This window comes from Montipora foliosa, chromosome 8, assembly GCF_036669935.1.
Source record: "Montipora foliosa isolate CH-2021 chromosome 8, ASM3666993v2, whole genome shotgun sequence".
Classification (NCBI taxonomy): Eukaryota; Metazoa; Cnidaria; class Anthozoa; order Scleractinia; family Acroporidae; genus Montipora; species Montipora foliosa.
Genome location: NC_090876.1, coordinates 47,021,896 through 47,036,895, shown reverse-complemented (window position 1 = coordinate 47,036,895; position 15,000 = coordinate 47,021,896). Strand labels below are relative to the sequence as shown.

At 38.7% G+C, this 15,000-nt stretch overlaps 1 protein-coding gene across 1 annotated transcript in view; it reads left to right on the top strand.

Moving 5' to 3' along the window:
- LOC138012407 (NLR family CARD domain-containing protein 3-like) overlaps positions 1-15,000 on the top strand; it is a 56,524-nt gene that overhangs the window by 36,850 nt on the left and 4,674 nt on the right. The window contains exon 14 of the mRNA XM_068859152.1: positions 1-1,219. This exon is cut by the window's left edge and continues 222 nt beyond it. Within this exon, the coding sequence (XP_068715253.1) occupies positions 1-1,219 (1,219 nt within the window). The remainder of the gene's footprint in view (positions 1,220-15,000) is intronic.

Below are 15,000 nucleotides of genomic sequence, written 5' to 3'. Positions count from 1 at the left end.
CGAAAAGGGTCTTGATTGAAGGGCAGCCAGGCATGGGAAAGACAACGTATTGTCACAAGATTGCTTTCAACTGGGCCAAGGAACGCAAAGGTGGCGAATCATTTCCTGATGTCTTACTTGTGCTTCTGTTAAAATGCAAAGACATCAACTTTAGCCTATGGGAGGCTATTGATGATCAGCTGTTACCGAGAGAAGTGAAGGAAGAAGAGAAAGAGAGATTTTTCACGTTCATTCGGGACAACCAGTCAAAGGTTTTACTGGTGCTTGACGGGTTAGATGAGTTACCCAGAAGCGAATTGTCGATCTATAAAGAAATCATTCAAGGAAGAGTTCTTCCAGAGTCTTACTTAGTGGTTACTGCACGACACGAAGTTGGAACGACAGTACGAGAATGCTGCCACACCCTGTTAGAGGTAGAAGGGTTTACCAAAACCGATGCCAAAAATTTCATTGAGAGATATTTCAGAGAAGGGGAGGAAGATTTGGCACAAAAGCTCTTGGACAAGCTGGACTCTGACAAAACCCTACAAGACCTTACAGCAAATCCGTTAAACGCTGCTCTTCTCTGCCTCCTCTGTGAAGACTTTGGAGGAAACTTACCTGAAAGTAGAACTCTGGTTTACCTTGAAATAGTTGAATGCGTGCTGAGAAGGTACAGGCTAAGGCTGAAATTACCAGAAACAGATCAAGACCTTGTAGCATTATACCAAGTTGAACTGAAGCAACTTGGCCGTATTGCCATGGAGGGTTTGGAGAACGATATCATGTATTTTGACCAGAACGCATTTCAGGGTTTCTCAAGCGATTTAAAATCAGGCCTCGGATTTTTGTCAGTGGAGGCTGGACGAAGTAAGCGAAGACCGGGTCGAAGCTATAGCTTCCTGCACAAGAGCTTTCAGGAATTCTTCGCAGCACATTATCTCTGTTGTCAGCTTCTTGCTGGGGAAATCTCTGTTGATAGCTTAATTGCTGACCGCAGATATTTGCATGAGTTCCGGCAGGTGCTGATGTTTACGATTGGTATGTTGGCTCAAAAGTGCGAAGCAGCAGTCAAGGCACTTATCGCTGATATAGCTACTCAAGTCAACCTAAACCATTGTCGTCTTGAGGTTGCATTGGCTTGTATAAATGAATGCAAGAGAGGGGAGGATACTTTTGACAAAGAAATGGCAAAGTTCTTTGGCTCGCATCTTAAAGTTCAAGATGCTGATTTCGATCGGTAAGGTTACAGTAAAAGTAATGATGTTAAGTCAGCAGTTTTAGTTTAAGATTGATTTTCAATCCACCTTAACGCTTTCCCAATAATTCACCTTGAACATGTGATTCTATTGTACTGGCGTAGCTGACCCACGAAATTGCATTGCAGATCTTTTTCTATGAACTGTAAGAGAACATAATGTAAACCTAATGCAGTAATGTAAAAACAAATAATAATAATAATAATAATAATAATAATAATAATAATAACAAAATTACCTAAAACAGCGTGACCTAGCCCCTTTAAGATGGGTGAACTGGACTAGACATGAGAAACTTTCATGGAAAGAGAGTTGACATAGCTTCAATAATTATTGACTTTTTTCACTGAACAGATTAAATTATGGGAAGATTTTGACACAAGACTCTACTTTATTATGTACATGTACATGCTCATAATTAACTTAAGGACGTTCGCGCGAAAATTTTTCAACATTGATTTTTTTCTGAAACTTTTACCACTGTAAGATAATGAGTTAGTTATGTCAGAAATGTAAAAAAAATGGGGGGTCACCGACTTCGTTTTGGAGAGAACATGCCCGGAAAAACACCCAAAATGTGACAAAATCGGGCTTCGTTAGCGAATAAGGCCAGTGTCTGTAAACCCAAATATATTGCAATTAAATCTTTGAAGTGAAATCTTCTCTGCCAAATATTGTTTAAGTGGACTTATTAAGTGAATTTAATCAACTGGTGAGGTTCCTTAAAGATCAAGTTCGCATTTAGCGACCACAGTTTCACGCGCCTTGCAGCCGCAAGATGGCAGGATTTGATGTCCCGTGAGCAGAAATCTTGAAATTTTTTTAACTTCCCACATTGATTTTTTGTTCATTTTTGGACAACGTGGAGATAATTGTAAATAAAATCCGTTTCTGGAAAGAAAAATAGGGGTCACCGAACGTCCAAGAGCGTTAAATCCAGGCAAAGCTATAGTAATGGCCTTTTGCCCTATCATTTCTCATTTTATTACTTAGCGCGCGCGCTCGTGTATGACGTGGCGTGTGCATTTGCGTGCGCAGTAAGGATGCGCAGAAACAATTGGCGCGAACGTCCTTAAGATAAACTTATAGCTTTGAAATTTTGTGCTATTCTTGTGTCACTGGACTTAATTATGTACATGTAAGAGATATCTACCAACGACAGTGGTTTTTGGGAATGTACATGTACATCCTGAGGACTGCAGGGAAAAGGGATGTTGTGACTTGTTGTCTGTACATGTGCATGCCAGTAACATGTCAAAAAAAATAATAAATAATAATAATAATAATAATTTATTATGTGTACATTAAGTTCTCTTACTGTTCATTTTGTGCTATTCTTGTGTCACTGGACTTAATTATGTACATGTAAGAGATATCTGCCAACGACAGTGGTTTTTGGGACTGTACATGTACATCCTGAGGACTGCAGGGAAAGGGATGTTGTGACTTGTTGTCTGTACATGTGCATGCCAGTAACATGTCAAAATATAATAATAATAATACTAATAATAATAATAATAATAATAATAATAATTTATTATGTGTACATTATGTTCTCTTACAGTTCATTTTGTTCGTTTGCTTTTGTACTTAATATACTACTACACTAAGGCCTACATGCAAACTGTATTACTCATATGCTTTATCTTAAAAACTCCGAGACACTCGAAAGTTACATTATTTGGTAACTTACTCAACTGGAGTTGTTTAAGGCGTTGTATCATTGAGCGCAAAAGAAAGGCTTACACTTCCCATCGTGGGATTTTAGTGTATTGTTCTTTTTGGCTACAGATCGCTCCAATGTGTTTTAATTGAGTAATTGGATTAGACAATGTCGGCAAATAATTCTTAAGGCCATTGTGGTAAATTATTTGTTTTCCAACATTGATAATTTTATTTTTGTTCTCGTACAATTCATTTTGTTGCTTTGCTTTCGTACGTTATATACTACTACAGTAAGGCATATACACAGACTGTATCACACATATGCTTTATCTTTAAAACTTCCAGACACTCGAAAGTTTACATTATTGGGATTTGGATTTGTTTGATTTGTTTGGATTTGGATTTGTTTAACGCGTTGTACCATTGAGCGCAAAAGAAAAGATTCAATGTGTTTTAATTTAGTAATTAGATGAGACAATGTCGGCAAAAAATTTTTAAAGCGATAGTGGTAAATTATTTGTTTTCGAATTTTACAATTTTTACAATTTTTAACAATTTGTTGGTGTAAATTATGCGATTAAGCAGTTTGTATTGGAGAATCTTGTTCTGCTGTCGAGTGAGACTACATGAGGAATTAGATTTTTTCCAGTCAAGAATATAATCGTGGAACAAAGTGGTGTGTTTGTGGCGTGCTGAAAGGAGAGACCTGAATGATCATCACAAGTTTCCCTTGGGGCATCTACTTTTTCTTATTTACATAAATGACCTATCTGATAACATTTCTTTAATAATCCGCCTGTTTGCTGACGATTGCATCATCTATCTTGGACTCTTTTCTCCTAAATCACCTGAACAGCTTCAATCAGATTTAGATTCTCTTTTTTCATGCATGGGCAGATAAGTGGCAAATGCGTTGTAATTGCAGCAAGTGTTATTCTATGCATATTACTCGTAATAAATTCCCAGTCATCACTACTTATTTCCTAAATGGCTTAGCTCCTCAAAGGACCGATCGATGCACACCCTTATATTGGAGTCGCCATTTCATCGGACCTCCGCCTAAACAATCATTGTGACTATGTCGTTAAAAAGAGTTGAAAACCTCTCAACTTCATTTCTCGTAATTTTTATTATTACACTCGTGCAATTTAAAAATTAAACGACACTTACCTGAAGTTTGATTGTAATTCTACTGAGTTACAGGATGCTGAGAGATTACATGAGATAGCAAGCACATGCGCCAATCAGGTTTTAAAGACTGAATGTAGGTGTTACCCAAAAGCTCATGTAATCTCTCAGCATCCTGTAACTCAATAGAATTACAATCAAACTTCAGCTTACAGGTAAGTCTCGTTTAACCTTCAAATTCTACCTTAGCTTGTTACCATGCTGAGAGATTCCACGAGACTTCAAAGCAACACGGACATGAAGAAACAACAACATGCCACTTGATTATTTATGCCGCTTTATGTAAATGATGCATCCCACAGACATGATAAGACTGATTGTGCATAACGTGAATTCTTAGCTATAGGTTTGTTGTAAAAACGGGCAAAACAGCATTCAGATAACCACCTTGCAGTCTGGAGAATGTCATGTATATTTACAGAAGCCCAGCTTGCTGCTGAAACAGACCCAGCCCCCGTACTGTGTGCTGAATATTTTGTTACAGCAATGCCAGCTAAAGCCATGGTGCAGTCCACCCACCTAGTAACAGTATCCCCGCTTACGGGTTTCTACGGTTTAACATAGCTTAGTAGCAACTGTGACTGGCCGTTTGCTCTCAATGCTTTGGTTCTCACAAGGTATTCTTTAAGAGTAGTTACAACACAAATAGAGGATTGTTGAAATGACTCCAAAACAATTCGAGGTTGAGTTACCCCCGGTTTGGTTTGGTTGAGGGATGACAAATGTGTATTTGCCATCAGTTGCAACCATATGGTATATGTCTAACAGATGAATAGTCTGGCCTTGTTGGCCTGATACTAATTGCAGCATCATAACAAGTTTCAACGGTTTCAATAATCTTCCAAAATATTGCTAAACTCCTTGGGGCTTTTGTCTGCATTAATATTGAGGGCACCAGGCAAATGGCATGCAAACAACCAGATATCATTTTCCATGTACAGTAGCACACCCAAATACTTTTAGAAAGTTTGTTGCAAAGAGGAGATCTAGTGCCCCCCCATTGCATTAAAATAGCAGACAATTGTAGAGATTTGTCTTTTTATGAACACATGCTTCCCTTTCAAAAGGAACCAAGCCGAAATAAACGGTTAATAGTTCAAGTGCATTAAGTGCTTTTGTCTTTCAAGTGGAGACCACATGCCTTGGGCGCTCTGTCCATTGCACACTGCCCCCCAGCCTAATTGTGAAGCATCTGTTGTCATTTCTATGCCGGGGTTGTCCATGGTGATGTTTTTGCATGCCTTGGTTAGTAGCGGAAGGGTTGGCGCAGTGGTAAGATCTCTGCCTTCCAACCCTAAGGGCCCGGGTTCCATTCCCGGTTCTGCCGGGACTGGAATATTTGGCGACCTTCTTTCCCGCTAAAAGTTCACTCAGCTTTCCATCCTTCCGAGGTCGGTAAAATGAGTACCAGCATGCATGGACTGCTTAGAAGCGGCTGCAATTTGCGCCTGTATATGCTTCCAGTCCGCTGGGGGTAAATTGATCATTGTAAAGCGCCTTTGAGACTTGTGATAAAGGCGCTATATAAATGCACCACTTTACTTTACTTTTAGTCACCCACCAAGAAAGATAATTGATAGATTCAGGGGAAAGTGTCATAGTAGCTGCATAGTTGCCATTATTTTGTTGGAAGGCTGACGTTTTGTCAATTTCAAGACTCGTGTAGAACAGGGGTCCATACTGGACAGCAGGCAAGCTAGAGACCAGGTGTCCAATGAGGAATTATACTTTAAGGTGATTCCTCAGTATTGCACTGTGCATCCTGTACTGCGCATACGGTGTGTCAATATTTACAAATTGGTCAAATTTGTAACGCTGTAAATATGGCGTAAGTCGATCATACACACTGAAACAGTTCTCATAACACGTAAGAGAAGTTGTGAATGACCATAATTCTTTGCGAATAAGGGCGCGCATTGCAAGAACATGGCGAATTTTGTTGTTTCGGTCTACAATAATCGAGATAGACAAGTAGGATGGTGGTTTACTCTTAAACGAGCACGGTGACCTACATTTTTTATTTCATAATTTTGGTGTACAAATTATCCCCTTTAAAACAAAATTTTAAAAAAAAAGTTATCAGAAGGAAAAAAAGATATAGCTAAAAAGGTAGACAAAGCCCCTTACCCAGGGATGTAAATTATGATCTTGAAAACAACGACTCGAGAGACGTTTTGAGTCGACGTCGTTCTAAGTTGAGGGATTTTTCCATAAACTTTATAAGACCATGTTCCATATGCTCTAGACTTTCTACCTATCAGGTGTTTTTTCAAATGGCACTTTAAAAACCCTCTCGTTTAGCTACCGCAAAATTTACCCTGAGCCGATGAAATAACGCGCGTGATTAGTATCAGTACAGGCATCAATGGGGTAAGATTGGCCCATTATATCTCTTAAGGAAGCATGGTGACGTATCTTTTTTATTGTATTTTCTCAAAACAGGGATTAGTAGGGAACATTCAGGGAAAGTTTCAAGTTTTTCTGAGGAATTACCTTAACAGCTCCTGGCATGCCAGAATTATTTTCTCTGTTTTTTCAGCAGTAAGAAATACTTTCATGTCAAAAGAATCTAGAATAAAGCCAAGAAATACCAATTTTTGATATGATTGAAGCAGTGACTTTTCACGATTGATCGAGAATGCAAGAGACTCGAATAGGGTAGCAAGAATATTATTTTTGCAGTCTGTCACTGAGTCTCCTTGTAAATGAGTCATCAATGTCCCCAACATTCAAGTAGCCTTCTTTACGTAATGTGCTATATACTGGTTTCAATAGTTTTGTAAAATATCGTGGTGCAGGTGCTAGACCCTTACAGACAATGCAAACTGAAACATCCTATTTCCCCAGAAAAACCGATATTTTGTGTTCAACAGCCCCGTACTGAACATTCAGATTTTCTTTCTTCCCACGTACTGTCCATGATTGGAACGGCCTCCCTGAAGTGGTTCTTCATTACCCATACCTTACTGCCTTTAGTTCTAGGGTGAATTCGTGGCGAAGTTGCTCAGTGGCCTGACCTCAATAGATATTAACTTTAACAGGTTTTTTTGTTTTTTGTTTGTTTTTTAAATTGTAATTGATTATTTCATAGTCTATAGCCAGTTTCTATTATTTATAGATGTAATTTGTGTAATTGTATAATGTGTTGAGCTTGTAATTTGCGTCGTACAAGATTGATGATTTATATGTACATACTTACTAATTCAGGGATATTTTGCGCTGTTTAAAACTATCCGGAGAAAGTAGATCTTAGTAAGTACTCTTGGTATCCAAAAACAAAATTGGGGGTAACCAGGCATTTTCGAGAGATAATTAAGCTTCAATTTGAGAAAGAACGCCATAAATTGTTTTGCATTTTAAAGCTTTTCACAAATATTGTTCATGAATTATCTTTGAAAATGCGAACAAGCGTTACCGAGTAATAAAACAGAAACAGAAGTACATTTTTAGTGGAGGTTATTGAATCACTTCTTGAGTTTAAGTTTTAAGTTCAAGTTCAGGTTTATTTATGGCACACTGTTTACAGAAAACTAAACATACATAAGACAGTATAAGATCAGTACAGAAAAAAAAGTTCACTCAGATAGAAATTAGCTAGTCGAGACAATATTTAATAGTGTGCAGTGGCCAAAGAAGGCAATGAGTTTTAGAGTTGGTCACTGTCATGTGGATATAAGCTGGCGTTGGCCGTATGTTAAGTATAATTTGAATCACAAATGACAACTATCGTAAGAGAGGAAGGATACTCATAAATATGAATTAGAAGAAAAGAAGATGTCTTGCATATTACACCGAAATTTTTTGACTATCTAACCAGTAAAACTATGGTCAGTTAATAAAAAGAAAAGGATACACGTAAATACGAATAAGAAAAAAAAAGACGATTCCCATTGCATATTGTACAGAATTTTTTTAACTATCTGATCGTTAAAACTGTGGTCAGTTTTGAGTGGTCAATAGAAAACTTTTGTAGCACTTTTTAAAGAGTATGTATGGGAAACATTTACGTTCTCACTGGTGGAACGGATTCTCAAATTTTTACTGCGAAGAATTTAAATGCAGGTATACCATAATTAGTGCGTACTGATGGCTCAGAAATTTTGATTTGCAAGATACCTAGTATTATTATGCGGATGAATCTCTGGTGCAGGCGTAAGAATATTCAAAAGTATAACTTTCGAATATTTAACTTTAACATACCGCCAATGGAAAAGGATCGTCAACTTCTTTCGACAATTCTTCTTGCTAGCCCGAAGACAAGAAACAGAAGGACAGTTCAAACGGTTAGCGTTATTTTTAGCGTTAGGTAAATGCAGCAGTTAATCTTTACTTAAAGAGCAGCATTTGGGGGACACTAATGACGTAAATTGTCTGTATTCTGAGACACGAGTGACGTTGAAGTTGGCGAGAAGAGCAAGGGGACACGTCGTGACGCTTATTGAAATCAGCGTGCATCTAATTAGGGTCAAACCTGGACATATTTCCCAACCACCTCAGGCCCGCCCTCTCGTGTCCAACCAACCTCAGTGGCAGCCATCTGTCGTGACTACAACCGCCGCTCCTGCCGAAGCCCCAACAGTTCCAGCACATCTGCAACAAACTGGATTGTGGGGGCAACCACCCTGGTTGCCCAGTGCCCCAAAGCAACCCAACTATAATATACCTCCGCCTGCATTGCCTGCACCTTCTACGCCTATCAATATTCCCTGCCTGGCATATGAGCTTGCTGGTCATCCTGACCATCATTTTACCTCCAGCTTTCTGCGAGATCTTCAGTGGGGTTCCAACCTTGGTTACACAGACCCTCGCTGCGTCCGAATGACCCGTAATTTGAAGTCAGCTCTCCTTCATCCTGATACTGTCTCGGAGGCCCTAGGAAAGGAAGTTTCCCGAGGCCATACTGCTGGACCGTTTACTTCTCACATTCCCAACCTTGCCTGGTACGTTACTTGTAGCTTTAACAGACCCCTCGGAATTTCTGCTCTATGGTGGTTGGCTGAGAGCAGTTGTATTTACGCTTACTGTTTTTGGTATTTGAGATTTTTCAAGTATAAACCATATAAACAAGCAATAACTTTCTTACTCTGTGTAATTTGCCATGAATACCACGGGTGATATTTTAATTTTGTTTGCGTATTTCACTCGCCTCGCGTTTTGCCAAGAATAGGTAACTTTGAATAGCACTCGCGGGATTTTTAGCTGGCTTTCTTCTTAAAAAAAAAAACAAGGTAACTCAGTTACGTTTTCTGTTTTGTCGTCCTTGTGGCTTAAAAACGCGAGTATTGACTTAGAAAAAGTTTTGAGGTGAGTTTTGGAAATGTAATGATAACCAAATAAGAAGGAAACTATTATGAAGGAAAAAAGAAGCGTCATTAAACCCCTTTCAGTGCCGAGTCGGATTAGCATGGTATCTCTGTATTTTCAGATAAGTTGGATTTTTTTTTTGTATTTTAATACTGTTTATTTGTTTTCATATTAATTACATCTACTGCACAGAGAACCTTTCATTGAACCACATAAGTCTCATTTAATGCATTCTATACTTATGACAAACACACACACATATAAATGAAGGGTTAGTTTCTAAAGAAACTGTGGTGCTGCGTCGGTGGGGAAGTAGTATACAAAAATTTGGTTTTATCAACGGAGTTGATAATGTAAATTGGCCACCGTACAGAGATTCTAAAAGCTGACGTTTCGAGCGTTAGCCCTTCGTCAGAGCGAATCGAGGGATTATGGGTTACGTGTAGTTTTTATAGTAGAGTAGGAGCTACGCTATTGGTGGTAACATGGCAACGTGAAAAATAGGAATATATAAGTTAAATGAAAAGCGTTCGTTAATACCGTGAGGATTAAGGGTGCCGATTTGAAAGATGAATTTTTGTTCCAGATTCTTGCGGCTTTCCGTCGTACCTAGATGTAGGGAAAGGCCGCAGATAGCCATGTGTTTTTTGGAGTGGTTAGGCAGATTAAAATGGCGAGCGACTGGCTTGGATGCATCCTTGTCATTCTTCTCAACATCGCGAAGGTGTTCACGGAATCGGTCACCTAGTCGTCTACCTGTCTCACCAATGTATAATTTATTGCATAACGTGCAGGTTATGCAATAAATGACATTTGCGGAGGTACATGTGAAACCCATCGGTGATCTTAACAGATCGCTTAGGTCCCGATATCTTGCTAGTGTTAACAATGAAAAGACAAGTTTTGCATCGTGAGCGCGCTCATATGAAAGTGCCGGGTTGCTCGTTAGTTTTGAGCGCGCTTCTAACTAAAAAGTTGCCTACGTTTTTGTCGCGTTTGAATGAAATAAGTGGAGGTTGCGAAAAGATTCTACTAGTCTCGGGATCATTTTGGAGTAATTTAAAATTACTAAGAATGATGCTTTTGACTGCGTGATTATGAGGATGGAAAGTGAGGGTGAATGGAATTCTGTCATTCTTATCTTTTTGTGACGTTTGTAGTGATGACTGTCGATCAAATTGTTGGGCGCGATGATGGCCCGCTTTGACCACAGAGACAGGATAGCCACGTTTTTCGAAGAACTGGCACATCTCCTCTGATTTGCTGGAAAAATCGGAGTCATCACTACATAGACGTCGAAGTCTAAGAAATTGAGAATAAGGGATGGAGTTCTTGACATGTGATGGATGTGACGATGAATACAACAAATAACTGTGTGAATCAGTAGGTTTGTAGTGCACACTAGTACATAGCACGTTGCCTCTAATAGAAACTTTGATATCTAGAAAAGCCAATGAAGTTTCCGAAATTTCCCAGGTATATTTAAGAGCCGGATGAAAAGAGTTGACGGAGGTTATAAATTGATCGAGTTCTTCTCTGCTGGATGAAATAGCGCCGATGCAGTCGTCGATGTAACGGCCGTAGAGTTCAGGTTTGGGGCCGTTGTACTGATTAAAAAATTGGTGTTCAACATATCCTACAAAAAGATTGGCATAGCTAGGTCCCATTCTTGTGCCCATCGCTACACCATTAATTTGTTTGTAATAGTTGCCGGCGAATGAAAAACAGTTAAGCGTTAAAACTAGTTCGGCAAGGCGGAGGAGCGTTTCCGAGCTAGGTTCTTTGACAGTGCGTTGATCAAAAAAATTTTAAGTGCTTGAAGACCTTCGCTATTAGGAATGACTGTGTATAGAGATGTAATGTCCATGGTGAAAATAAGTTTGTCTTGGCCGGAGAAATTGAAATCGCGGAAAATTTGTAGTGCGTGTGTACTGTCTTTAATGTATGATGGCAAAGATTTGACGATAGGCGTCATAATCCTGTGTAAGTAGCTAGAAATGAGTTCGGTGGGGCAACTACAGGCAGAAACGATAGGGCGACCTGGGTTGTTGGGTTTGTGAATTTTAGGCAAGAAGTAAATGCACGAAGTTCTAGGGGTGTTGATGATGAGATTAGTGGCAGTGTCCGGTAATTCTTGATTAACTATAAGATTTTGAATGGTGTCTTTGACAAGTTTTTGATTTTTGGAAGTGAGATCTTTAGGGATTTTGGCATAAAACGAGGTATCCGAAAGTTGCCGCAAAGCTTCTTTTAGGTAAAGATCGGACCGCCAAACAACTACCGCGCCGCCTTTGTCGGCCGATTTGACAACTATGTCGTTGCGTTTACTAAGATTTTTAAGCGCCGCCCACTCTTCCGAGGAAAGGTTGGAAAATTTAGTGTTGCGATTGAATTTAAGTTTGTGAATGTCGTGACGGCATTTTTTGGTGAAAAAATCTAAAGAGGCACCGCTTTCCTAAGCCTCAAGAGTATCCCATTAGACTAAGAACAATACACAAGGTATAAGAATATCAGGCTAATAGAATATTTACATATTTGCCCCACTTCGAGTGGTGAACAGGGAGTCGATCAACGTTTGACTTGGCAATCATTGTCTCAAGCTGATAGGCTATTTTAATTTTTGCGATAAATATCCTAATACGGGGTAACTTTTTGTTGCATCTACAAGAGTACAGATATTGTCTCGCTAACAACAAGATGTGGTTAACATATAATTCATCTTCGCAAGAGAAGATCCCAAACAATATATCTTTAAGTGAGAGCCTTTGAATCTTAACACCTTGATCACCAAGCCATTTAATTACTTCTGTCCAGAAACTCTCGGAATAGTTACAATATACAAGAATGTGCTCTCAAGGGTCTCGTCCGCATCTCCACAAAAAGAACACGCCGGAGATAGATAAATGCCAATCTTGTGAATAAATACATTTGTGGTTAGACACTTATTCAGGACTTTGTACTGAAATTCATGTAATTTCGTGTAAGAAGTGACACGAAAAGGCAGGCTATATATTTTTTTCCAATCCAAGATGTCACCCGGGAATTGATGATTAAACCTTAACTGAGCTTCGGTGGAGTGATTACTCTACTCCGAAACTCTTTGTTAATAGTCTTAGACACAACAGACTTTATTTGAACTATTTCGCTGTTTAAAATCAGCTTGCACTGATCCTGTATAACAAATGGTTCGTTGCAAATACCGCAAGCAGACGTTTTGAGTTTTTCACGCCATTCCAAAGGAATGGCGTCGATCACAGACATAAGCCTAAAAGCTTCCAGTGGTGAGCTATTAAGCTCTCTTAACTTACTTTTAATAATATCATTATTTTCATCTAGTAAGTCCCCAAGTCTAAGAATACCTTTTTCTTGCAACGTTTTACACTAAAAGGATTTTCCATCAATGCAAATTAATTTATTGTTCCATAAAATAATGTTTGAAACTGATTCGATTGTGTGAGATATTTGAATGGAATCATAATTTGCTGCTGAACACTTAGCAAAGCAATTCAAACATTCTTCATAGAATGTTGGTAACCTTATAGGCAGTTTTTTAATGTCAAAATTACAACATAAAATCAACTTACCTCCAACTGGCTGTAAGTAATTTAATAAAATAGTTTTCCAGCTGGCTGCCTGATCATTTGCGAGTTTCTTGCAACAAAGTATTTTCTGAGTTTCAATTATAGTTCCAAATGCGGGGCTTTGAGTCCCCCATTTTCGATGTCATTTATAATTGCAGAACGCTTAACTTTATCTTTACCTTTCCAGATAAAATCATAAATTATCGTATTCGAATTCTTCAAAAAATTCCTTGTCAAAGCATAACAAGCTGGCTTGATAGAGAAAAATTGGGATAATGAACGTTTTAACAATTTGGATTCTGCCAATAATGGTGAGGTCTCGCCATCTCCAAATTCGTAGTTTTTGTTTCATAGCGTTAATTAGTTCCTCAAAGTTCAGCTTTTTTTAACCGGTTATCGTATGTAAAATGCACTCCAAGTATCTTGACCGATTTTTTAAACACTTGATACAATTTAATGCTGTAGTTTGGGTACAATTACCTAGTAACAGCATCTCTGTCTTTTCTTCGTTCAACTTAAGTCCAGAACATTTTCCGAAACGTTCTACAACATCTAAAAATTGTGTCAAAGAATGGTTGTTCCTTACAAAGCCAGTCAGATTAGCTGCGAATAGTCCAAGTTTAATCTCTTCGTCATCCACCGGAATACCCTGAATGTCATTATTACCGCGTATGCTAATACACAAAATTAGATAAAACCATAATAAAAAGATAGGCTGATAGGGGATCGCCTTGCCTGACTCCATGCTCGACAGCAAACGACGAGGTCGAGTAGCCATTGTTTAGGACACAACTGGAAATATTATTGTACAAAGTATAAACCCATTGAATGAACGAAGAACCAAAGCCTAATGCAGATAAAGTGCGAAACAAGAATTCCCTACTTACAGTGTCAAACGCTTTCTGAAACTCTATGCAGATCAATCTTCCATCAATATGACACTTCCGTGAAATCCATAACGTCCTCTATGGTTCTTACACCATCAAAAGTCGTTCTACCTTTTAACATATGCGCATTGATTGTCGGATGGATTACGTATGGAAGAACCTTCTCCAATCTTTTGGCAATGGCTTTTGATCCTATTTTTACGTCCACGTTAATCAGCGAGATTGGTCTCCAGTGTGACAAATATCTTTTATCCCTGTCCTTTTTCTCAATCAACGTTATAATAGCCTCTTTTTGGGAGTTCGAAAGCTCGCCGTATTCGTAGGCGAAATGTAAACTGTCAACCACCAAATTTCCTACTGTATTCCAAAAGGCTTTATAAAATTCAACTGTTAGTCCATCATTGCCTGGTGACTTATTACAGCCAAAAAATTGGAGACACTTAAAACATTCAGGAACAGTCAGCGCTCCTTCACAGGTTTGGACCTGGTTAACACTTAGTCTTGGTATCCGAGGGTGATAGAAAGCTACATAACAAATCTTCGGACGGAGTGAGGAGATCACTTTTGGAGAGATTCGAGTAGTACTTTTCAATTTCCAGTAGTACTTTTTTAGGATCTGTAACCAAAGTCCCCTCATCATTAAAGACCTTGCGGACTGAGCTTTTCGTTTTCCTGTGATTTTCTAAATTTAAGAAATACTTATTGCTTTTTTCTCCCTTTTCATACCAAGTGGCTTTTGAACGAATTATTGCACCTTTGGCCATCTCTTCGTAGAGGGAGTCATTCCATTTGCAAAATCACAACGCGTTCACAGTTAGCATCAGTAGGGTTAGCACTGCAGTTTTTTCCTCACTAATCTTCAAGGACGCTTCAATTTCGGAGATTTTCTCTCGCTTTTCAGGTGCCTTCTTTTTACTGTATTTAATTGTTACTTGCCTAATTCTGTATTTTATTAGATCCCAGAGAAGTCTTTCATCATCAATATCTTTAAATTCGTTTAACCAAATTGGTACGCTTTCGTTTATCAATGTAACGTAATTGACATCATTTACAAGACTTCCATTGAATTTCCAAAAGGAAGGGCCATGCCTTTGTTTGGCAATACTATTTAAATGTGAAACTATTGCCGAATGGTCA